Source organism: Bos javanicus, chromosome 4, assembly GCF_032452875.1.
Source record: "Bos javanicus breed banteng chromosome 4, ARS-OSU_banteng_1.0, whole genome shotgun sequence".
Classification (NCBI taxonomy): domain Eukaryota; kingdom Metazoa; phylum Chordata; class Mammalia; order Artiodactyla; family Bovidae; genus Bos; species Bos javanicus.
The window spans coordinates 102,421,298-102,447,375 of NC_083871.1; the positions used below are offsets into that span (position 1 = coordinate 102,421,298).

The window sequence follows — 26,078 nt, forward strand, 5'->3', positions numbered from 1 at the left end:
CCCTTTTTTTTTTTTTTTTCCCACTCTGATTTTGAGTTGTGCCTCTGCTTCTCCTTCAGTTTTCTTGCCTTTCCCTGTGTGCCTACTTCCAACTCCATTCTCTCTATAAGATCCGCCAAAGAAATATTAGTATTAGTTACCCTCTGGAAGAGTGGGATACCCAGGTGGTGCTAGTAATAAAGAACTGCCTGCCAATGCAGAAGATGCATGAGATGTGGATTCAGTCCTTGGGTCAGGAAGATCCCCTGGAGGAGGAAATGGCAACCTACTCCAGTATTCCTGCCTGGGAAATTCCATGGACAGAGGAGCCTGGTAGGCTACAGTCTAAGGGGCCTCAAAAAGTTGAACATGACTGAGCACTCTGGAAGAGGCAGGTCTATGAATCTGCCTGTCTTGATCTTCCCATACTAAGCACTAGTCTTCTGAATACTCTGCATTCAGAGAACTTGGTTACAGGTGACCTGAGTGTTTTGGATAGGTTACCAGGTGAAGGTGGGGGGATTGTCAGAGGAGGAGGGTGATTGGTTAACCACGGGTTCTCATTCAGTTCAGTTCAATTCAGTCATTCAGTTGTGTCTGACTCTTTGCGACCCCATGAACCGCAGCATGCCAGGCCTCCCTGTCCATCACCAACTCCCGGAGTCCACCCAAACTCAACGTCCATTGAGTCAGTGATGCCATCTCATCCTCTGTTGTCTCCTTCTCCTCCTGCCTTCAGTCATTCCCAACATCAGGGTCTTTTAAAATGAGTCAACTCTTCGCATCAGGTGGCCAAAGTATTGGAGTTTCAGCTTCAACATCAGTCCTTCCAGTGAACACCCACGACTGATCTCCTTTAGCATGGACTGGTTGGATCTCCTTGCAGTCCAAGGGACTCTCAAGAGTCTTCTCCAACACCCCATTTTGAAAGCATCAATTATTCTGCACTCAGCTTTCTTTATAGTCCAACTCTCACATCCATACATGACTACTAGAAAAACCAGTCTTAACTAGATGGATCTTTGTTGACAAAGTGATGTCTCTGCTTTTTAATATGCTGTCTAGGTTGGTCATAACTTTCCTTCCAAGGAGTAAGCATCTTTTAATTTCATTACTCAGCCTAAATATGATACATGTCTTGAATTCTTTTTTTTAAGGGTGAATGTCTCTTCCCCACCTTTGCTAAAGGATCCATTTCTAAATGCACTGGGGAAAAAGTACAATAAAACAGCAGCTCAAGTTGTTCTGCGTTTCAACATCCAGCGAGGAGTGGTTGTCATTCCTAAAAGCTTTAACCCTGAAAGGATCAAAGAAAACTTTCAAGTAAGAGAATTGCTTCTGGAAGTGTAAAAACCAGTGTTTTGTATTGTTTTGTTTTTTTTAAAGAGAATTTTCTGTTCAGATCAATAAGAAAGCTGCAATGACTTCATATGTTATTTTATACTAACTCCTCAACCCATTCCACCCATGTCTGGATTTAATTTTAGCTGAAATTGTAACAGTTCCTAGTAACTCAGGGATTGCTTTGCTGCTTCTATGCAGTCTAGCTCCTTTATTTCTTGTTTCCTTACCTATTGACTCTGGACACAACCTTCTCCCTTCTCTGCCAGCACAGCAGGAATAGAAGGTATAAAATTTGAAATTCATAGTAGTCAACTTTCCACCTTCTTAATAGCTCTAGAAAAAATTGGGGACAAATTTGAAAATTATTGAAGATGATCATTTAGACATTATGAATGCCAGTTCAGTTCAGTTCAGACTCTGTTGTGTCTGACTCTTTGCAACCCCATGAACCACAGCACGCCAGGCCTCCCTGTCCATCACCAACTCATGGAGTCCACCCAAACCCATGTCCATTGAGTCGGTGTTGCCATCCAACCATCTCATCCTCTGTCGTCCCCTTCTCCTCATGTCCTCAATCTTTCCCAGCATCAGGGTCTTTTCAAAGGAGTCAGCTCTTCCCATAAGGTGGCCAAAGTATTGGAGTTTTAGCTTCAACATCAGTCCTTCCAATGAAAACCCAGGACTGATCTCCTTTAACATGGACTGGTTGGATCTCCTTGCAGTCCAAGGGACTCTCAAGAGTCTTCTCCAACACCACAGTTCAAAAGCATTCATTCTTTAGCACTCAGCTTTCTTTATAGTCCAACTCTCACATCCATACATGACCACTGGAAAAACCATAGCATTGACTAGACAGACCTTTGTTGACAAAGTGATGTCTCTGCTTTTTAATATGCTGTCTAGGTTGGTCATAACTTTCCTTCCAAGGAGTAAGTGTCTTTTAATTTCAAGGCTGAAATCACCATCTGCAGTGATTCTGGAGCCCAGAAAAATAAAGTCAGCCACTGTTTCCCCATATATTTGCCATGACGTGATGGGACCAATGCCATGATCTTAGTTTTCTGAATGTTGAGCTTTAAGTCAACTTTTTCACTCTCCTCTTTCACTTTCATCAAGAGGCCTTTTAGTTCGTCTTCACTTTCTGTCATAAGGGTGGTGTCATCTGCATATCTGAGGTTATTGATATCTGTCCCAACAATTTTGATTCCAGCTTGTGCTTCCTCCAGCCCAGCATTTCTCATGATGTACTCTGCATATAAGTTAAATAAGCAGGGTGACAATATACAGCCTTGACATACTCCTTTTCCGATTTGGAACCAGTCTGTTGTTCCATGTCCAGTTCTAACTGTTGCTTCTTAACCTGCGTACAGATATCTCAGGAGGCAGGTAGGATAGTCTGGCATTCCCATCTCTTTCAGAATTTTCCACAGTTTATTGTGATCCACACAGTCGGAGGCTTTGGCATAGTCAATAAAGCAGAAATAGATGTTTTTCTGGAACTCTCTTGCTTTTTCGATGATCCAGCAGATGTTGGCAATTTGATCTCGGGTTCCTCTGCCTTTTCTTTTCTTTTCTTTTTTTTTTTAATATTTGTCATAGTTATTTTTTTATTGAAGTATAATTGATTTACAGTGTTGTGTTAGTTACTGCTATACAGGAAAGTGATTCAGTTATATATACACTCTATTTTATTTTTTTATTATTATTTTTTTAATTTTATTTTATTTTTAAACTTTACAATATTGTATTAGTTTTGCCAAATATCGAAATGAATCTGCCATAGGTATACCCATGTTCCCCATCCTGAACCCTCCTCCCTCCTCCCTCCCCTACCCTCCCTCTGGGTCGTCCCAGTGCACCAGCCCCAAGCATCCAGTACCGTGCATCGAACCTGGACTGGCAACTCGTTTCATACATGATATTATACATGTTTCAATGCTATTCTCCCAAATCTCCCCACCCTCTCCCTCTCCCACAGAGTCCATAAGACTGATCTATACATTGGTGTCTCTTTTGCAGTCTCGTACACAGGGTTATTGTTACCATCTTTCTAAATTCCATATACATGCGTTAGTATACTGTATTGGTGTTTTTCTTTCTGGCTTACTTCACCTCTGCCTTTTCTAAAACCAGCTTGAACATCTGGAAGTTCACGGTTCACATATTGCTGAAGCCTGGCTTGGAGAATTTTGAGCATTACTTTACTAGCGTGTGTGATGAGTGCAATTGTGCGGTAGTTTGAGCATTCTTTGGCATTGCCTTTCTTTGGGATTGGAATGAACACTGACCTTTTCCAGTCCTGTAGCCACTGCTGAGTTTTCCAAATTTGCTGGCATATTGAGTGCAGCACTTTCACAGCATCATCTTTCAGGATTTGAAATAGCTCAACTGGAATTCCATCACCTCCACTAGCTTTGTTCATGGTGATGTTTCCCGAGGCCCACTTGACTTCACATTCCAGGATGTCTGGCTCTAGGTGAGTGATCACACCATCGTGATTATCTGGGTCATGAAGATCTTTTTTGTACAGTTCTTCTGGGTATTCTTGCCACCTCTTCTTAATATCTTCTGCTTCTGTTAGGTCCATACCATTTCTTTCCTTTATTGAGCCCATCTTTGCATGAAATGTTCCCTTGGTATTTCTTATTTTCTTGAAGAGATCTCTAGTCTTTCCCATTCTATTGTTTTCCTCTATTTCTTTGCACTGATCACTGAGGAAGGCTTTCTTATCTCTCCTTGCTATTCTTTGGAACTCTGCATTCAGATGCTTATATCTTTCCTCTTCTCCTTTGCTTTTCACTTCTCTTCTTTTCACAGCTATTTGTAATGCCTCCTCAGACAGCCATTTTGCTTTTTTGCATTTCTTTTTCTTGGGGATGGTCTTGATTCCTATCTCCTGTACAATGTCACGAACCTCTGTCCATAGTTCACCAGGCACTCTATCAGATCTAGTCCCTTAAATCTATTTCTCACTTCCACTGTATAGTTATAAGGGATTTGATTTAGGTCATACCTGAATGATCTAGTGGTTTTCCGCACTTTCTTCAATATAAGTCTGAATTTGGCAAGAAGGAGTTCATGATCTGAGCCACAGTCAGCTCCCGGTCTTGTTTTTGCTGACTGTATAGAGCTTCTTCATCCTTGGCTGCAAAGAATATAATCAATCTGATTTTGGTGTTGACCATATGGTAATGTCCACATGTAGATTCTTCTCTTGTGTTGCTGGAAGAGGGTGTTTGCTATGACCAGTGCGTTCTCTTGGCAGAACTCTATTAGCCTTTGCCCTGCTTCATTCTGTACTCCAAGGACAAATTTACCTGTTACTCCAGATGTTTCTTGATTTCCTACTTTTGCGGTCCAGTCTCCTATAATGAAAAGGACATCTTTTTTGGGTGTTAGTTCTAGAAGATCTTGCTTCCCTGGTGGCTCAGAGGTTAAAGTGTCTGCCTGCAATGCAGGAGACTTGGGTTCATTCCCTGAGTTGGGAAGTTCCCCTGGAGAAGGAAATGGCAACCCAGTCCAGTATTCTTGCCTGGAGAATCCCATAGAGAGAGGAGCCTGGTAGGCTACAGTCCGAGGGGTCGCAAAGAGTTGGACAGGACTGAGCGACTTCATTTTCACTTTCACTTTCTAGAAGGTCTTGTAGGTCTTCATAGAACCGTTCACCTTCAGCTTCTTCAGTGTTACTGGTCGGGGCATAGATTTGGGTTATCGTGATATTGAATAGTTTGCCTTGGAAATGAACAGAGATCATTCTGTCGTTTTTGAGACTGCATCCAAGTACTGCATTTTGGACTCTTTTGTTGACTATGATGGCTATTCCATTTCTTCTAAGAGATTCCTGACCAGAGTAGTTGATATAATGGTCATCTGAGTTAAATTCACCCATTCCAGTACATCTTAGTTCGCTGATTCCTAGAATGTTGATGTTCACTCTTGCCATGAATGCCAACCTCCTTTATTTCCTCTATAAGTAATCTGTAACCAGCATTATAAACTATTGATTAGAAAACATGTCACTAGAGAATGGAGTAATTAGTTTATCATGCTTCTTCCAAAGAATAACTGCTAGGTATTAATAAATGCAGCTATAGGAAAGTACCATGTAAAGTTAATCATTACCCATCAGTTGATAATTAAAATCTCAAAAGTAAGTTGTTTTTTGTCTTACTCATAAAGATAAAAATGGGACAGTATTTACCCCCTCAGATAGGGAAATAATCAGAATGCTGAAAATATGTGGGAAAACAGGCAGTTTCATATAATGCTGTCAGAAATACTAATTGATGTAAGATTTGGAGAAAGATCTTTTTCCAGCTCCATCAAATTTCAAATCTATATATCTATATATCTATATATATATATCTATCTATATCTCCACTGACCTGACAATCTTTTCCTATAGATGCATTTGCATGTTTATGTGCATGTATACAGATGTTTATTACAGCATACTTTATCAGCTAAAAAAAAAAAACTGGAAACAATTTTCAGTAGGATCTTAAAAAACAAATTATTATTTATTTGTACAATGAAAGATTATATAGCCATTTTTATGTACTTTTCTTTTTTAAAGAACTCTATTGAGGTTAAATTGAAATGCAATGAGCTGAACATAAAGCGTAACATTGGAAAAGTTTTGACATATGTACACACCATGAAACCACCACAATCAGTGGAATAAAGATCTCTAGTATCTCCAACAGTCTCTTTAGGCCCCTTTAGAATCTATCCCTCCTGGTCCCCAAGCCCAAGCCAAGTACTGATTTGCTTTCTATCCCTAAAGACTAGTTTGCATTTCTTAGAATGTCATATAAATGAATTTACATAGTATGTGTGTTTTTATATCCATTTTTAAATACTGAAGTGAAAATATAAATACCGATGTGGGAAGACATCCATATCAGATAATTATCTTCAGGGCTTTTTTGCTACCACATGAAGGAATGCAATTCAAACTTACCAAAGAAAAAAAAGATACAATTTACTGATTCTCATAACTGGAAAATTCATGGATAGATCAGACATGACTGGACACATCTATTCAAATGATTTATAAAGGGACTGAGTTCTCCCCACCCCCTTTCTCCATATGGTAGCACACACAGTCCAGGTTAATCTATTACTCATGTTTAGTAAGGACAATCACAGAGAAAGGCTTCTATCTCTATCAATCCCTGCTTGTCCCTTTATGGGTCATTGCTACCCTCATAATAATCAGTGTCCAATGAACAAGATACCTTGATTGGTCCCCTGAGCGCCATCCCTTTTCCTGTGCTAAAGGAGGTGATGTCATGTGACAGATAGCCACTCTCAGTGGGGGAAGGTGTTAAGAAGAAAGGAAGCTTGTAAGGATTTATTTTTTAAGTGATTTCTTCATGACTGTTTTATGTTATAATAAAATTCCTTATACAATATCATAAACTCTAATACTTGGATAATAAATAATCAAAGGAAAGAATGCTCTGAAAAGACCACTTGGAAATGATCCTTGGGGAAGTGATGAAGTAAATCATACACATCTATATGATGGATGCAGTGGCTAGATAGTCAGTCTGTATATTTTGGCAGAAGAAATCACCAAGACATATTATGCGAATGAGATAAAGCTGCAGAATGATAAAAATATGATACAATTATTGCATTTTGCTCTTGGTGTGCTGAATGTTTGGAAGGAATCTGTAGGAAGGAGACTAGGACTGATGTGGTGGATATCAAGGCACTTTTGGTTTTTTTACTCCATAAATGTCAATGTACTTCTATAGTCTTTCATTTACAAAGAAGTCTTTCATTTCTTTACATATATTTATGTATTACATAATTAAAATTTATTAATGTAAATTACTAAAATAAAAGCTTTTTAGAAAGATACAAAAGTAATAGAAGATAGATTGTAAACAGATAAACCAAGTGTTAAAAATAAAAATAAGCTAAAACAAACTATTAAAATGTTCATAATGGACCATCATAAAACCAAGGTATAAAGTCTATAAGCTAAAAAGAAAATAAAACAATGAAAATGTAATTAGAATTAAAAGGTAGATGAAGAGACATTAAAAGTGATGAAAGGATTAACAGGATGAAATAAAGCAAATTAAAAGTTAAAAAAAATACATAAGCAAATTTAGAGACCAGGGAATATTTTTGTAAAAAAAAGTGTATGAAGATCACTGTCCAGAATCAAAAGCTCAGCATCTTATACCAAAGTAGTAAGAATTCCTTACTTCTAGAATTTCAGGAAATGTTCTGAATGCATATTGTTTCAGAACACCTGAAATTTATTGCAAGATGTCCCCAGCAGGATTGTCTTAAAGACCAAGGGCAAGAAGAATTCCAGCTCCCCATAGGTGGGGTGGCCTCCCAGCATCTGCCTAGTTCCTTTAGGACATTTGCAGAGATGTCCATAATCTTTGAAGGGCTCTCACTGCTGGCCCCTCTCCCTGATCCCAAGCTTGACTCATCTTCTACTATTCCAAATGTCTGTTTTTTTGTTTCTGTTATTTCAGATCTTTGACTTTTCTTTCACTGAAGAAGAAATGAAGGACATTGAAGCCTTAAATAAAAACATCCGCTTTGTGGAAATGCTCATGTGAGTTCTGGGGATCATGAATCAGTTTCTGCCCAGTGGTGCTGGGTTGTCAAGAGTCAACCAACAGGCTCTTAGAAATCAGGCCCATGTCCATAGAAGGAACAAGGGTAAAGGTCGGTGGGCAGCATGTATTGGATTAGGAACTTCGTACAAACCTGCATTTTTATTTAAAAGAAGACTTCTGGCATTTAGGACATTTCCATTGGTTACATTAAGGCATAACAGGCTAAAGACAGTGAGGAGAAATAAGTCACTGTGTTCATATGTTAATACAATGGTGGCATATTCAAACAACATATTTATTTCTTCCTTAAAAATCAAAGTGGGCACAAATTAGAGCAAAGGTGTCAGCAAGAACAATTTTTGGGAAAGAGGCATGAGAGTGTAGGAGAAACAGCACCAAGTTGGGAAACAAGAAACTTGAGTTTTAGACAAATGTTTGCCTATAAGAGTTGGAGTATTTGGTTTACCTATTGCCTGACTTTAAAGAAAGTGAAAGTGAAGTTGCTCGGTCATGCCCAACACTTTGCGACCCCATGGACTGTAGCCCACCAGGCTCCTCCATCTATGGAATTTTCCAGGTAAGAGTGCTGGAGTGGGTTGCCATTTCCTTCTCCAGGGGATCTTCCCAACCCAGGGATGGAACCCAGATCTCCTGCATTGTGGGCAGACGCTTTACCGTCTGAGCCACCAGGGAAATTGCCTGACTTCCAACAGAAAAATTCCTTCAAAGTGTAGCCAAGTTCACCTATCAACAGAAATAACCCTTTAATCTCTGAATATTACAGAGCCTTAAAAATTAAAAATGAATATAGTTTATGCATATATACATGTATATATTTGTATACACACATACCTTTTTTGCTTAATCATTATTCATTAGTATTTCCAGTTCTTAAAATCATATGGATACTAATCTTTTTACAATCTTCTCTTCAAGTGAGTATTTTTAAAATGCTAATTAAGATGGTTCATATAGTTTGGGCACTTACTTATTGGTCTCACTATTTTTCATAAGTCAGAAACTGCTGACTATGCTGATACTGAATTTCTAAATCAATTTCTGAATTAATAAAACAGCTTTCTAATGTGACTTTTCCAGGGGAAGAAATTAATTGACATCAAAAAGCACCTCCTAGCCTGAAGAACAAAAAAGTAAACACAAACATGTAACTAACAAACATTTATAGGTTAACTAACAGATCTCAAAGATAAACTATTTCTATGTAATAAATATCTAAATTAAAAAGAGATAGTAAGAGAAGCAAATCCACCAATGTGCTGCTATTTTTACAGTTGGTTGGTGACATTAATTGGTTTGACATTTGACGTTTTAAATACCTAGTTCTAACAACACTGCGAAAATAACTCATTGCACCAGGAAATAACTAGAAAAATCAGCAAGGAGAAACAAAGATTGATTTAAAAAATATATCATTTAGAAATGCTGGGCATCTGGGTGAGCTTTGAGAGCCTTTTTGGTTTTGTTTAATATTTTATTGACAATTTAAAGCACATAATACTTACAGAGAACTAAATCTTAGGTGTTTCAGGACAGGCACACACACTGCAGTCCTTTTATAGACTGTTTCACCATTATTCTTGCCTGAAGAATCTCATGGACAGAGGAGCCTGGTGGGCTACAGTCCAAAGAGATGCAAAGATTTGGACATGACTGAGCACACATGCACACACAGCCTTCCTCTACCCACCCCCTACTCCATACACACACCTACACCAGAGTGCTATCTGGGGCTTCAGTAAAAGGCACTGGCTTGAGAGGAACCATGGGCAGAAGCTGGGCACAAAATATAAATGTAATGAGTAAAAGAAAAGAGGGAGTGTTTGGCAAAATTATCAAAAGATGCTAGTAATACACACAGATGTGCAACATTAGAAGTGAACTTTTTCCCTTTGGGGGAATTGTTTTGGCAGGTGGTGTGACCATCCCGAATACCCATTCCATGATGAATACTGACTTCAGAGAACTCCACAGCAGATATTTTCCCTTCTACGTGTGCTAGGACTTTGGGTTGGTGGTTGCTCCAGCCATGGAAATGGCTTACTATCCTCAGATCAAGTGGTGATAGAGATATTTAACTTGTGTGTAGTGTTAGCGACTTTGATTTAACTATGTGGGCTGGGGGGAGGTTTAAATCTATTGAAATAACTGTTGGAAATTATCAGCTAATGTTTTATTAAATCAGTGTCTTCTGGGTTTCAGACAGAAAAACATTAGGCTTTAGAGAAGACTTCAGAAGTAACATATGAGGATAATAACTCATGAATTTGGATACTGCTGTCATGGATAGTCTGAGTTCTTCAGCTGTTAACAGGGCAAGAAGAGGATAGAGAGCTAGACCATGCCAGTGTGCTGGCATGTTTGAGCCACTGACTGTAATATAGACACAGTCAAGTTAAGATCCACACATGTACTATTAACAAGGACGTGCTTCACCTTATCTTGAGCAGAGAGAGAGGGCTAAGTATAGTAAAATCTTTAAAAAAAGAGAGAGAGAGCTAATTTAACACCAGAGCAGTTAACAAAGCCATACTGATTTGGTTGTTGTCTGTTTCCATCCGGTGTGTTTGTGTAGCTTTTATCCAGCTTGAGAGATGGATAATTGGTGGTTCTCTCTTGCATGCTTTAAAGGACCTGAGCTTCAACAAGCTAGTGATTTATGATACCACTGCCTATCACTCTTGCCCCCATTCATTATACAACTGCCATTATGCAAAGTGACTTGAGACAACCAATAGAAATAAAACTCTGTTTTATAAAGTAGTCCACAGACTATTATTTCAAAATAAGACATATAAAAAGAAAGTGTTAGGAAATGTATTGAAAGAAGAGGCTTTGTAAATTCATTAAACTTAAGACTTTGAAAGTTATTGGGATAACTGAATTTTGAGAAAGTAGCAAGTTCAAAAGAATACTGATAATTTTATTGTATGTAAATTTTTAAGTGAATAAAAAGATTATTAGAATTCCATAGTAGAGATGTACCTATTTTCAATCCACCCAGAGGAATCTATTTTATTCATATTAAGTCATTCTCACAGGGCAAAAGAGCTCTTTAAAACTTCAAGACAAACTTATGTTTGTCCAAGACCAATTGCTTATAGGTAATCTTCTATGACCTGAAGACATACATTTCTGAGGAATTATCACTTTAAAAAATTGATCTTTACTTATGGTTTCCACTAATTCTAAAATTAATACTTACAATGCTGTTCTGTGGGAAATAGCTTGTTCATAAGAAATAATAAAAATGATGATTTATTCTAGGACATGAATCTCTATTTTGTTGCTTGAGGTGGGTGGGGAGAATCATTTGAATTCATTTAAATTAAAGGCCTTTGACTGAATTCCTACTATACATTTAGCACTGGGAAGATAGGGAAGAAAAGGGAATACTATAAGGAAAGAACAGAAACTCAATTCCTGATCCCTATTGTCAAAATTCTTCAAAATACTTTAGGGGACTGGTGTGGAAGAAGAACCACACCTATCACACCACTTTTAAAAGATAGGCACTGGAAAAGAGCCCCATTATTTGTCTGGGGAAATGTATTGGGTTGTCCAAAAATTTCGTTAATATTTTCCCATAACATCTAATGGAAATATCCAAATGAACTTTTTGGACAACCCAATGTTTCTAGATTGAAAGAGGGAATACCCTCTTAGTCTAAATAGAAATAGAGGAAAAAAGAGTTGGAGACAGAAAAGAGATCAGGAAAGAGTGATGGTCTACATGAGTTTCTGCATGTCATTTCTCCATTCACTTGACTCCTTCCCATCTATTTTGGAATAAATTGTATCCCCCCAGAATTTATATGAAGTCCTAGCCTTCAGTACCACAGAATGTGACCTTATTTGGAAATAGGATCATTACATATGTGATTAGGTAAGATGAGGTGATACTGGAGTAGGGAAGTCCCTAATCCAATATGACTGGTGTCCCATAAAAAGGGGAAATTTGGAAACAGACAGCACACAGGGATAGCATCATCTACAGATAGAGGCAGGGATCAGGGTGATGTTTTTACAAAGATTTCCAGCAAACCACCAGAAGCTAGGTGAGAGGCTTGGGCCAGATTCTCCCTCAGAGCCCTCAGAAGGAACCAGCTCTGCCAACACCTTGATCTTGAAGGTGAAGTTCTGGCCTCTAGAACTGTGAGACAATAAATTTCTATTAGATGTCTCTGGTTTGTGGCACTTTGTTCAAGCAGCCATAGCAAACAAATATACCATCTCTCTATCAAGTTTTCCAACCTCTCAAGCTGACAGCAGCAATAAAAATGGCCTTAGTCAATGCTTAACTGAGCTCAAATATTGATGACCAATGCTTTTTACCTTCTTGGGGACCTTTGCAACCCCAGAGATGTTTGTTAATCCAAATCAATCTCTGTGCCAATCAGAGATCTCTAATGGAATATGGAGTAAGATAAATCAATAGTTACATAACCTGACTGGAAAAGGAGAGGAGGCCAAGACCATGTCCACTGATCCGTAAAAACACATGGACAAGAACAGCAAGGACACTCTGCCCCAGCCTGCTAAAAGTTTTTTGTTTGCCCATGACTAACTGTTCTCCCTGGAGGACCTCCCCCAGGCACTGTCTTCCATAGATAATGATACAGAGGTTAGTGGAAAAACACATGAGTGGCACATAGGCACCTACCCCATGTGCCTATGGGGTAGGTGCCTATAGGCAGGCTTCAGCACTGTGACGAATTGCACAATTCATGACCACAGTTGTGGAAATTCAAAGGTTGAGCTACATTATATTTCCCAGATTCCAAATTTCCCTGAAACTCCCTTAAAATTTTCAGCTTTCATTGGGTACTTCAATTTCTGACCATTGCAGACTAGTAACTAAATCACGGTACCTTGTAGATCTCTGGTCTTGAATGTGAACCCTTCCTGAATCTGAGCTGTACCCATCATGTTTCTACTTCCAGATACCAAATCCCCAAGTTTGCACGTCTCTTGAAGGGGTAGGGGGGGCGGAGGAGTAATTGATAATCACAATCTCTTCTGGACATGGGCATTTTAGCTGGTTTGAGAGCTGAGATGCAGAATATGGTAGAAGGGAATAGACATGGTCTTGACAAAAGTACATGAACTTTGTAGAGCCTCCATTAAATCTGGCTATTGGTAAATTTTTCTACAAATACTATGTGGCATCCTTAGGAGCATGAGGGCACCTTTAATCCTGTCTTGGGGGTTGTCAGGAAGAGATAAAATTGCCAAAGGAATTGGAGCTGGGTAATCCTCACTTTAAGTCCTGCTGAGGTTGGTCGCATGTTGGTCAGAGAGGAGCAACTAGTGGAAATGACTGAACATATGCTTTTAAACTGTGTTGCTATTTGATATGTACTGTCATCTCACACTCTAGTAAAGTAATGCTCAAAATTCTCCAAGCCAGGCTTCAGCAATACATGAACCATGAACTTCCGATGTTCAAGCTGGTTTTAGAAAAAGAGGAACCAGAGATCAAATTGCCAACATCCGCTGGATCATCAAAAAAGCAAGAGAGTTCCAGAAAAATATCTATTTCTGCTTTATTGACTATGCCAAAGCCTTTGTGTGGATCACAATAAACTGTGGAAAATTCTGAAAGAGATAGGAATACCAGACCACCTGACCTGCCTCTTGAGAAACCTGTATGCAGGTCAGGAAGCAACAGTTAGAACTGGACATGGAACAACAGACTGGTTCTAAATCGGAAAAGGAGTACATCAAGGCTGTATATTGTCACTCTGCTTATTTAACTTATGTGCAGAGTACATCATGAGAAACGCTGGGCTGGAAGAAACACAAGCTGGAATCAAGATTGCCAGGAGAAATATCAATAACCTCAGATATGCAGATAACACCACCCTTATGGCAGAAAGTGAAGAGGAACAAAAAGCCTCTTGATGAAAGTGAAAGAGGAGAGAGAAAAAGTTGGCTTAAAGCTCAATGTTCAGAAAACTAAGATCATGGCATCCGGTCCCATCACTTCATGAGAAACAGATGGGGAAACAATGGAAACAGTGGCAGACTTTATTTTTCTGGGCTCCAAAATCACTGCAGATGGGGATTGCAGCCATGAAATTAAAAGATGCTTATTCCTTGGAAGGAAAGTTAGGGCCAACCTAGATAGTATATTGAAAAGCAGAGATATTACTTTGCCAACAAAGGTCAGTCTAGTCAAGGCTATGGTTTTTCCAGTGGTCATGTATGGATGTGCGAGTTGGACTGTAAGAAAGCTGAGCGCCAAAGAATTGATGCTTTTGAATTATGGTGTTGGAGAAGACTCTTGAAAGTCCCTTGGACTGCAAGGAGATCCAACCAGTCCATCCTAAAGGAGATCAGTCCTAGGTGTTCATTGGAAGGACTGATGCTGAAGCTGAATCTCCAATATTTTGGCCACCTCATGTGAAGAGTTGACTCATTGGAAAAGACCCTGATGCTAGGAGGGATTGGGGGCAGGAGGAGAAGGGGAAGACAGAGGATGAGATGCCTGGATGGCATCACCGACTTGATGGACATGAGTTTGAGTGAACTCCGGGAGTTGATGATGGACAGGGAGGCCTGGCGTGCTGTGTTTTATGGGTCTCAAAGAGTTGGACATGACTGAGTGACTGAACTGAACTGAACTACACTGATTGAGCATTTTTGTATTGAAATTTATGTATAAGACTATTATATAGTTTTATTTGTGTATACTGTTTAGTTTCTTTTTAAATTAGTATTTAACTAACTTTTAAAAATTAGTTTCTTTTTAATTTAGTTCAGTTCAGTCACTCAGTCATGTCCAACTCTTTGTAACCCTGTGAACCACAGCATGCCAGGCCTCCCTGTCCATCATCAACTCCCAGAGTCCACCCAAACTCATGTCCATCGAGTCGGTGATGCCATCCAACCATCTCATCCTTTATTGTCCCCTTCTCCTCCTGTCCTCAATCTTTCCCAGAATCAGGGTCTTTTCAAATAAGTCAACTCTTCGCATCAGGTGGCCAAAGGATTGGAGTTTCAGCTTCAACATTAGTCCTTCCAATGAACACCCAGGACTGATCTCCTTTAGGATGGACTGGTTGGATCTCCTTGCAGTCCAAGGGACTCTCAAGAGTCTTCTCCAACACCATAGTTCAAAAGCATCAGTTCTTCGGTGCTCAGCTTTCTTTTTAATTAGTGCAATTATCAGATTGTGCTCTTTTCATTGTCAAAAAGAGAGCCGGATTTTCTTTCATGTACCCCACTCTAGAACAAATTAAATTTAAATTGTTTGTTTCTTAAAATATAGGTAAAATTCACTTGAGAACTGCATCTCTGTCAATAGGGAACCTGTACATTTTCTGTATCATCTCAAATCAATTTTGAAAATTTATCTTCTAAAATTTTTCAATGCCATATATTTGGCAAATGGAGATATATTCATTCATTTAATCAACAAGTTATTTTGTGTGCCACTCTGGCAGACTCTGTCCTAGGCAGTTGGGATATTTCAATAAACAAAAGTCCCTAAGAGATCTGCATAGCAAGATGGCAGAGTAGAAGGATTTGTGCTCTCCTGTTCTTATGAGAACCCTGGAATCATGATTAACTGCTGAACAACCATTGACAAAGAAACACTGGAACCTACCAAAAAAGATACTCTACATCCAAGGACAAAGGGGAAGCCATGACCAGATGGTAGGAGGGGCACAACTGTGATAGAATCAGCTGCAGAATACACTTTCTTTCCAAGTACACACAGAGCATTCTCCAGGCCAGATCACATCTTGGGTCGTAAATTAAGCCTTGGTGAATTTAAGAAAACTGAAATCATATCAAGCATCCTTTCTGACCACAATACTATGAGATTAGAAATAAACTATAAGAAACGATAAAAAAAACACAAACACACAAAGGCTAAACAATATGCTACTAAACAACCAATGGATCACTGAAGAAATCAAAGAGGAAATTTAAAAAAAACACCTAGAGACAAATGAAAGCATAATGTTCCAAAACTTATGGGATGCACAAAAGCAGTCCTAAGAGGGAAGTTTATAGCAATACAATCTTACCCAAAGAAATGAGAAAAGTCTCAAATAAATAACCTAACCTCACATCTAAAACAACTAGAGAAAGAAGAACAAACAAAACCTAAACTTAGCAAAAGGAAAGAAATCATAAGATCAGAGCAGAAATAAATGAAATAGAGACAAATAAAACAATAGCAAAGATCAATGATACTAAAACCCGGTTCTTTGAAAAGATAAACAAAATTGATAAAGCTTTAGCCAGGCTCATCAAGAAAAAAAAGGAGAGGACTCAAATCAATAAAATTAGAAATGGAAAAGCTATAACTGACACCACAGAAACACAAAGGATCATATGAGACCACTGTATGTCAATAAAATGGACAACCTGGAAGAAATGGTCAAATTCTTGGAAAGTTACAATCTCCCAAGACTGATCCAGGAATAAATAGAAAATATGAACAGACCAATCACAAGCACTGAAATTGAAACTGATTTTAAAACTCTAGACAAACAGATGCCCAGGATCTGACAGCTTCACAGGTAAATTCTATCAAACATTTAGAAAAGAGCTAACATCTACTCTTCCAAAACTGCTCCAAAAAATTTCAGAGGAAGAAAAACTCCCAAACTCATTCTGTGAGGCCACCATCGCCCTGATACCAAAACCAGACCACAAAAAAAGGTATCACACACACAAAAAAAATAACAGTCCAATATCATGATGACATAGATGCAAAAATCCTCAACAAAATATTAGCAATCTGAATCCAACAATACATTAAAAAGATCATACACCATGATCAAGTGGGTTTATCCAGGGGATGCAAGGATTTTTCAATATCCACAAACCAATCAGTGTGATACATCATATCAACAAACAATAACTGAAGAATAAAAACCATATGATTATCACAATAGATTCAAACAAAATTCAACACCCATTTATGATTAAAAAAAGGACTCTCCAGAAAGTGGGGATAGAGGAATCTATCTCAACATAATAGAGGCCATATACAGCAAACCTACAGCTAACATCATACTCAATGGGGAAAAGCTAAAAGCATTTCTGCTAAGATTAGGAACAAGATAAGGATATCCACTCTTGCCACTTTTATTCAACATAGTTTTGGAATTCTTAGCAATGACAATTAGAGAAGAGAAAGAAAGAAAAGGAATCCAAATTGGAAAAGAAGTTAAGCTGTCATTGTTTGCAGATGACATGATACTATACAAAGAAAATCCTTAAGATACTTCAAGAAAACTACTAGAGCTCATCAATGAATTTGGTAAAGTTGTGGGTTATGAAATTAATACACAGAAATCTGCTGCATTTCTATACATTAACAATGAAAGATCAGAAATAGAAATTCAAAAAGCAATTACATTTACCATTGCATCAAAAAGAATAAAATGCCTAGGAATAAACCTACCTAAGGACACAAAAGATCTGTACTCCAAAAACTGTAAGATGCTGATGAAAGAAATTGAAGACAACACAAACAGATAAAGAGATATACCATGTTTGTGGGTTGAAGGAACAATATTGTCAAAATGACTGTATTACCCAAGACCATCTACAGATTCAGTGTAATCTCTATCAAATTACCAATGGCATTTTTCTCAAAACTAGAACAAAAAAATCTTTAACTCTGTATAGAGACACAAGAGACCCAAAATAGTCAAAACAATCTTGAGAAAGAGAAACAGAGCTGGAGGAGTCAGGCTCCTTGACTTCAGATTATACTACAAAGGTATAGTCATCAAAATAGTATAGTACCAGCACAAAAATAGAAATATAGATCATAGGGACAGGATAGAAAGTCCAGAAATAAACCCACACACTTACGGTCAATTAATCTCTGATGAAGCAGGCAAAATTATACAAAGGAGGAAAGACAGTCTCCTTAATAAATGGTACTGGGACTACTGGACAGCTACATGTGGAAAAAAAAAAAAGAAGATTCTTTAATACCATACACAAAAATAAACTCAAAATGGACTAAAGACTTAAATATGAGGCTGAACACTACAAAATCATAGAGGAGAATAGAGGCAGAATACTCTGATATAAATCCCAACAAGATCTTTTTTGATCCATCTCTCAAAGTAATGGACATAAAAACAAAAATAAACAAATGGGACCTGATTAAACTCAAAAGTTCTTGAACAGCAAAAGAAAACTATTAAAAAAATGATAAGACAATCCACAGAATGGGAGAAAATATTTGCAAATGATATGACCAACAAATGATTTGTCTCCAAAATTTATAAACTGCTCATGTGGATTATTATCATCAAAACAACCTAATCAAAAAATGAGTGGAAGACCTAAATAGATACACAGAAGGCCAAAAAGCACATGAAAAGATGTTCAACATCATTAATTATTAGAGAAATGTAAATCAAAACTACAATGAGATATCACCTCATACCAGTCAAAATGATCATCAAAAAATCCACAAACAAACTCTGGAGAGGGTGTGGAGAAAAGGGAACCCTCCTACATTGTTGGTGAGAATGTAAATTGGTACAGCCATAATTGGGAACAGTATGGAGCCTCTAATGAAAATGAGTTAATGCAGAAAACAGAAGTTATAAATTATTTCTTCAGTATGAATCAAGAGAAAATTGCTCTGATAAATAACAGACCACCATTGAAAGATAGAAGTAATCCAAAAGATTAAATTAAGCTGGTAATCTACTCTCCTTCTTGTCCTAAGTTTCTTGAAATAGCTAGGCAGAGAACCAATTAAATAGAGCACATCTATAGCACCTCTAAAATAAAGAAAGGGTGCCATCACTGAACCTCAAATCCTTAAGATTAGAAAGTTGAGGTTATTGGATTGACAAAGAAGTTAGAGTAGATAACTGTAGCTGGATGTACTTGCAGGAATCAAGTGCTTCAAAGACAATAGCAATTTTAGATGTGCTTCAAATTTAGAGTAAAACAGAAATAATAGAAGTTCCCATGACTTCACACCTGACAGGGCTCTCCCGTCCTTACAAACAATGCTGAGAGACTCCCAATAGCCTTGTTTGCTCCTTGGGCAGAAACCTACTTCTTTTTATTAAAGTGAATACTATGCCAGTAGAGAGCAGGTATCACAACATAGAGACTGGAGAAACAGATCACAGCCTGAAAAACTTCAAAAAATCACACAAAAGGTAGGATTAAAAAAAGAAAAGAACAAAGCCGATTTTGGCATTTACTTTCAGGATAAAGCTCTGAAATGGGGGATGGGGAGAAGAAGTGATAATAGAGGGAGGATTAAAGGCTACCCTAGGCTACATGAGAACCAGTGTATTATAACTGAAGCAGAACAGATCTTGGACCTCAAAAATATTCCACTTTGGCATAAGAATTATTTTGTGCTGAAAGCAACTGATAAACAATAGACTTAAGAAAAACTTCCTGTCCTCCTCCTATTTGCCTAAAAAGAGGACATAAGCTTACAAAGGTGTCCCTCCACCCTCTCTACCAGAAAGAATGAAAGTTAATCGCTAGGGAAAACTTTAGATCTTTATCAATCCGAATATGGCACCAGAGGGCTTCCTGGGTTGCTCAGATGGTAAAGAATTTGCCTGCAATGTAGGAGACCTGGGTTCAATCCCTGGGTCTAGAAGATCTCCTGGGATAGGAAATGGCAACCCACTCTAGTACTCTTGCCTGGAAAATCCCATGGACAAGGGCTGGAGGGCTACAGACATGGAGTCACAAAGAGTTGGACATGACTGAGTGACTAACGCATGGCACCAGAGGAATTTACACAACAAACTTTGCTAACCAGACTTTATCTTCTGTTAGTCTCCCATATATTTATCTTCCCACAATTTGCTGTCCCTAGAGACTCAAAATCCTTTTGTCTTGACAGTTCTGTAATGTATTATTCCTTGGTTAGGAAACTATGTAAGGGGACTTCTCTGGTAGTCCAGTGGTTAAGGACACCTTGCAAAGCAGGGGACATGGATTCAACCCCTGGCCAGGCAATTAAGCCCACTTGCCACAACTACTGAGCCCATGGATGCTGCAACTAGAGTCCATGTGCTTCGATGAAGATGCCTCCTACAACAATAAGAGCTAATGCAGCGAAATTAATTAATTAATTTTTTTAAATGAACAGGAAAAAACACATCAAACTCTGGGAGATAGTGAAGGACGGGGAGGCCTGGTGTGCTGCAGTCCATGGGGTTGCAAAGAGTTGGATACAACTGAGCGATTGAACAACAAGGGGGAAAAAAAGAGGTTATGTAAGACCAAATTCTAACTAAGCCTTTGAGTTACTCGTCTCCCTTGTGTAACATGCATAAATACACATGTTTGTAAACTTGTTTGTTTTTCTCTTGCTAATCTGTCTTCTTGTCAGTCCAATCTACAGGACTCCAGCTGGAGAACCTAAGATGGGTAGAGGAAGAAATCTGTCCTTGCCTATAAGACTATTGAACTGTGGTGTTAGAGAAGACTCTTGAAAGTCCCATGGACTGTGAGGAGATCAAACTAGTCTGTCCTAAATGAAATCAACCCTGAATATTCATTGGAAGGACTGATACTGAAGTTGAAGCTTCAATCCTTTGGTCACCTGATGCAAAGAGCCAACTCATTGGAAAAGACACTGATGCTCAGAAAGATTGAAGACAGGGGGGAAAGGGGACGACAGAGGACAAGATGGTTGGATGGCATCATTGACTCAATGGACATGAGTTTGAGCAAACTTCAGGAGATGGTCAAGGACAGGGAAGCCTGGCTTGCTGCAGTCAATGGGGTCACAAAGAGTCGGACACAACTGAGCAGCAACTGAACAACAACAATAAGACTATGTCAGGTAGTAGTTGGTAGTATCCTTTTAATAAGGGAGGCAAAGAAGCCAAAGGCAAGAACAGACCAGTTGTCTCCTCTTGCCAACTCAACCTGCCTTCTAGGCAAGAAGCCTCTGACAGAGAAGTTAAACACCAAGGTGAACTATGAAAAGTTGAAAAATAAGAGCAGAACATAGTTTACATCAGCAAAGAAGACAGCCACAGGGCTTTGCCTAAAATGACCTTGAGCAATCAGTAGTCCAGGAGGCAGAACCAGATAACTACAAGACTCCAAATGCACTGCTGACATTCCAAATTCCAGGAACATTCTTCAAGGATGTGTGGCATGAAAAGGATGGCCCTATGCAGGGTTGTCATCAGTCACACTGCATCTAACTGTTACACCATCAATTTCCACCACCCCCATTCCCAGGCTTTTTAAACAGGAAACTGCATTCTGACTGGGTGGTAGACTCCGCCAGGAATACCTTACACGTATATCCTCTGGAATAATTCCCCAAACACAGATTTTTAGGGTCTCCTTGATAGCTCAGTTGGTAAAGAATCCACCTGCAATGCAGGAGACCCTGTTCGATTCTTTGGTTGGGTAGATCCGCTGGAGAACGGAAAATGCCACCCACTTCAGTATTCTGGCCTGGAGAATTCCCTGGACTGTCTAGTCCATGGAGCTGCAAAGAGTCAGACAGGACTGAGCAACTTTCCCTTTCATTTGGGCTTCCCTTGTGGCTCAACTGGTAAAGAATCCGCCTGCAATGTGGGAGACCTGGGTTCAATCCCTGGGTTGGGAAGATTCCTTGAAGAAGGGAAAGGCTACCCACTCCAGTATTCTGGCCTGGAGAATTCCATGGACTATATAGTCCATGGGATCACAAAGAGTCAGACACGACTTAGCCACTAAACCATCATGCAATGTAAAAGAACAGCTCTGTGCTAATACCTCAGAACGCTGCACATATCCACAGAGGCAGAGACAAAGCTTGACCTGCAGCTGATCAGAATCTTGACCGAATATCCTGGATCCTCTGAAAACAAGAGTGTGCTAGAGACGTGTGAGGAGGTGCCACCAGACCATTTCTCACTTACTTCCCTATAAACCAAGGAGGAGCCCACAGTGAGGCAGTATCTCATTTTTCCCAGGTTCTGATGAGGTCTGAGGCCTCTGATGCAGCCCCTGGCATCCAGTGCAGACTATCAAGTGCATCAGCAGCAACACAGCGGTGGCCCTTCAGCAGTAGGATGGACCATCATTCAGGTTGCAATCATCTGGACCCTTTTGTTTTGCTGTTGTCCTACTCCAGACACTAAAGGAAGGAGGTTGCCATTATCACAGGGACATAGAAGCCGATTTTTTAAAACAGAGATTATGCTACTATAGACAGAAAAAAAAGTTATTAAAAAAAAAAAAACAAGGGATCTGCTGGTACATTATTACATCTTTGTTTCTTTAACTGATCAATATTCCTAAAAGATAGATCAGCAAATAGACACTATTTCCATGTGAGAGTCTCCTCCTTTGTCACCATTCCAACTCCAGCTTGCACAAGAGGTTGCAAAATTTCTCATATTATAAATATAATTTATATACACTGTATCTAAGGGGAAAATGTCTTGTTAAAGAAGGTAAAGATTTCTAGGGATTTTAACAAGTGGTGCTGGTAAAACTGGTCAACCACTTGTAAAAGAATGAAACTAGAACACTTTCTAACACCATACACAAAAATAAACTCAAAATGGATTAAAGATCCAAATGTAAGACCAGAAACTATAAAACTCCTAGAGGAAAACATAGACAAAACACTCTCTGACATAAATCACAGCAGGATCCCTATGACCCACCTCCCAGAGTAATGGAAATAAAAGCAAGAATAAACAAATGGGACTGAATTAAACTTAAAAGCTTTTGCACAAAAAAGGAAACTATAAGCAACGTGAAAAGACAGCCTTCACAATGGGAGAAAATAATAGCCAACGAAGCAACTTACAAAGAATTAATCTCAAAAATATACAAGCAGCTCCTGCAGCTCAATTCCAGGAAAATAAATGACCCAATCAAAAAATGGGCCAAAGAACTAAACAGACATTTCTCCAAAGAAGACATTCAGATGGCTAACAAACACATGAGAAGATGCTCAATATCACTCATTATCAGAGAAATGTAAATCAAAACCACAATGAGGTACCATCTCACACCGATCAGAATGGCTGCTGTCCAAAAGTCTACAAACAATAAATGCTGGAGAGGGTGTGTAGAAAAGGGAACCCTCTTACACTGTTGGTGGGAATGCAAACTAGTACAGCCACTATGGAAAACAGTGTGGAGACTCCTTTAAAAACTAGAAATAGAACTGCCATATGACCCAGCAATCCCACTTCTGGGCATACACACCGAGGAAACCAGAATTGAAAGAGACACTTGTACCCCAATGTTCATTGCAGCACTGTTTACAATAGCTAGGTCATGGAAGCAACCTAGATGTCCATCAGCAGATGAATGGATAAAAAAGCTGTTGTACTTATACACAATGGAATATTACTCAGCTATTAAAGAATGCATTTGAATCAGTTCCAATGAGGTGGATGAAACGAGCCTATTATACAGAGCAAAGTAAGTCAGAAAGAAAAACACCAATACAGTATATTAACACATATAGATGGAATTTAGAAGGATGATAATGATGACCCTGTATATGAGACAGCAAAAGAGACACATGTAAAAAAGACTTTTGGACTCTGTGGGAGAAGGTGAGGGTGTGATGATTTGACAGAATAGCATTGAAACATGTATATTATTATACGTGAAATAGATCTCCAGTCCAGGGTTGATGCATGAGGCAGGGTGCTCAGGGCTGGTGCACTGGGATGACCCTGAAGGATGGGTTGGGAAGGGAGGTGGGAGAGGGGTTCAGGATGGGGAACACATGTACACCCATGGCTGATTCATGTCAATGTATAGCAAAAACCACTACATTATTGTAAAGTAATTAGCCTCCAATTAAAATAAATAATTTTTTAAAGTTTCCCATATTATAAATATAATTTTTGAGGAAATATATATCTTATCTACCTCTATAAAGAATTAATAAACCAGATTATTAAAGTTATTAAAATTTAATGGAGAAAGTTTTTATTCCAATTATCCAATATAACATTAATCTATCAAATATTAATATAAATCTGACAAGAAGGTAAAGATTTCTAGGGATTTTTTTGCTTTTTTATGCTTTATATGCACTGTCCCTAAGGGGAAAGTGTCTTGCTAAAGTGGGAACAGAAAAAAATGTTTTAAAGAAGCTTATGATCATTGGTTACTTGGTTACTTGGAAATATGTCAAGAGCGAAAACTGTTTTTAAAGAACTTAAAATTTTTAATATCTGACACAAAGTTACACATAGGGAAAAGTTTTATGTTTATTTTTATAAAGTTTTTTTTATCCAAGATGACACCTTGGATAAATTAGACTGGTTTAACCTTTTGGTTTAGAAATAACTATCTTGAGGGGAGGGTGGTCCTAAGATGGTACAGGAATAGGACGGGGAGACCACTTTCTCCCCCACAAATTCATCAAAAGAACATTTAAACGCTGAGTAAATTCCACGAAACAACTTCTGAATGTCGGCAGAAGACATCAGGCACCCAGAAAAGCAGCCCATTGTCTTCAAAAGGAGGTAGGAAAAAATATAAAAGATAAAAAGACAAAAGAGGTAGGGATGGAGCTCCATCCCTGGAAGGGAGTCTTAAAAAGAGAGAAGTTTCCAAAAACCAGGAAACACTCTCACTGCCGAGTCTGTGGCGAGCCTTGGAACCACAGAGGGCAACATAACCAGGAGGAAAAATAAATAATTAAAAGCCACAGATTACGTGCCCAACGGTAATTCCCCAAGTGGAGAAGCAGTGCAGATGCCTGCATCCGCCACTAGCAAGCGGGGGCTGGGCAGGGAGGTGCTGGCTGCATTGCTTAGAGGAAAGACCGGGCCTGAATGCCCCGAGGGCAATCTGAGGGAACTAACTTGGGCTAGCAAACCAGACTTCGGGATAGCTACCAAGTGAAAAGCCCTAACCTAAGACACCGCCAGGCCCGCTCACAGAACAAAGGACTGACTAGAGCTATGTGAAAAGCCCTAATCTAAGACACCATCAGGCCTGCTCACAGAACAAAGGACTGAGCAGAGCTAGCCGCCTGCAGACCGGCCCAGCCCCTTCCAGTGACAGGCAGGTGAGGGCAGCCAGAGCCGGAAGGCAGCAGGCGCAGCCCCAGAGAGGCATTATCTACCAAACTGCAAGCAGGCTTCATTGCTAACCAAGACTTCACGGGATTCTGGACGGTAAACATCTGCCTGAAAAGGTGCACTGGTTGTATACCCAGAAAACCAAGTGGCAGGGACAGGGGAGGCGATAAGTCACAGTGACTGTTCTCGCCAAACACCTGGTCACCTGAGCTGCTCGGACCTGGGATGGGCACAAAACGCAGGCCCAACCAAGTCTGCGCCTTTGAGGATTACCCGAGTACCTGAACCTGAGCGGCTTAGACCTGGGGCTGGCCTCAGACAGTTCCTGGCAGATCAACCTAGAGCCTAAGCAGTGTAGACAGGGAAAGCACACACGCTGTGAGCAGAGGCAAACCCAGTGCAGCCGAGACACTGCGAGCAAATGCCAGTGTTATTTGTTTGCAGCGTCCCTCCCTCCCCACAGCACAACTGAACAAGTGAGCCTAAAAAAGTGTCCACCACCACCCCTTTGTGTCAGGGGGGAAATTAGACACTGAAGAGACCAGCAAACAGAAGAAGCTAAAACAGAGGAAACCTCCTTAGAAGTGACAGGTGCAATAGATTAAAACCCTGTAGTTAGTACCGACTACATAGGAAGGGGCCCATAGATCTTGAGAAAAATAAGCCGGATCAAGGAACTATCCAAAAATGAACTGACCCCATACTGCCCACAACAACACCAGAGAAAGTCCTAGATATATTTTTAATATTTTTAGTATCATTCCTTAATTTTTTAAATTTTTTTTTATTTTTAAGTCCTCTATTATTACTTTAATTTTCATTTTTATAACCTACTATTACTTTGCAAAAAAAAGAGACCCTCTTTTTAAAAGCAAACTTCATATATATATTATAATTTTTGTAACTTTTTTTCTTTAATATTGTATTTTTGAAAATCCAACCTCTACTCTAGATTTTTAATCTTTGCTTTTTGATATTTGTTATCAATTTTGTACCTTTAAGAACCCAATCTTCAGTACCCATTTTTACTTGGGAGCTAGATTACTGGCTTGACTGCTCTCTCCCCCTTTGGACTCTCCTTTTTCTCCACCAGGTCGCCTCTATC

At 39.1% G+C, this 26,078-nt stretch overlaps 1 protein-coding gene across 1 annotated transcript in view; it reads left to right on the forward strand.

The window, feature by feature from the left end:
* The window catches only part of AKR1D1 (aldo-keto reductase family 1 member D1), a 51,681-nt gene extending 40,472 nt beyond the window's left edge, over nt 1-11,209 (forward strand). The window contains exons 7-9 of the mRNA XM_061414834.1: nt 1,137-1,302; nt 7,830-7,912; nt 9,848-11,209. Of these exons, the coding sequence (XP_061270818.1) occupies nt 1,137-1,302; nt 7,830-7,912; nt 9,848-9,890 (292 nt within the window). The 3' untranslated portion in view covers nt 9,891-11,209. The remainder of the gene's footprint in view (nt 1-1,136; nt 1,303-7,829; nt 7,913-9,847) is intronic.
* Nucleotides 11,210-26,078: the final 14,869 nt, after the last annotated feature.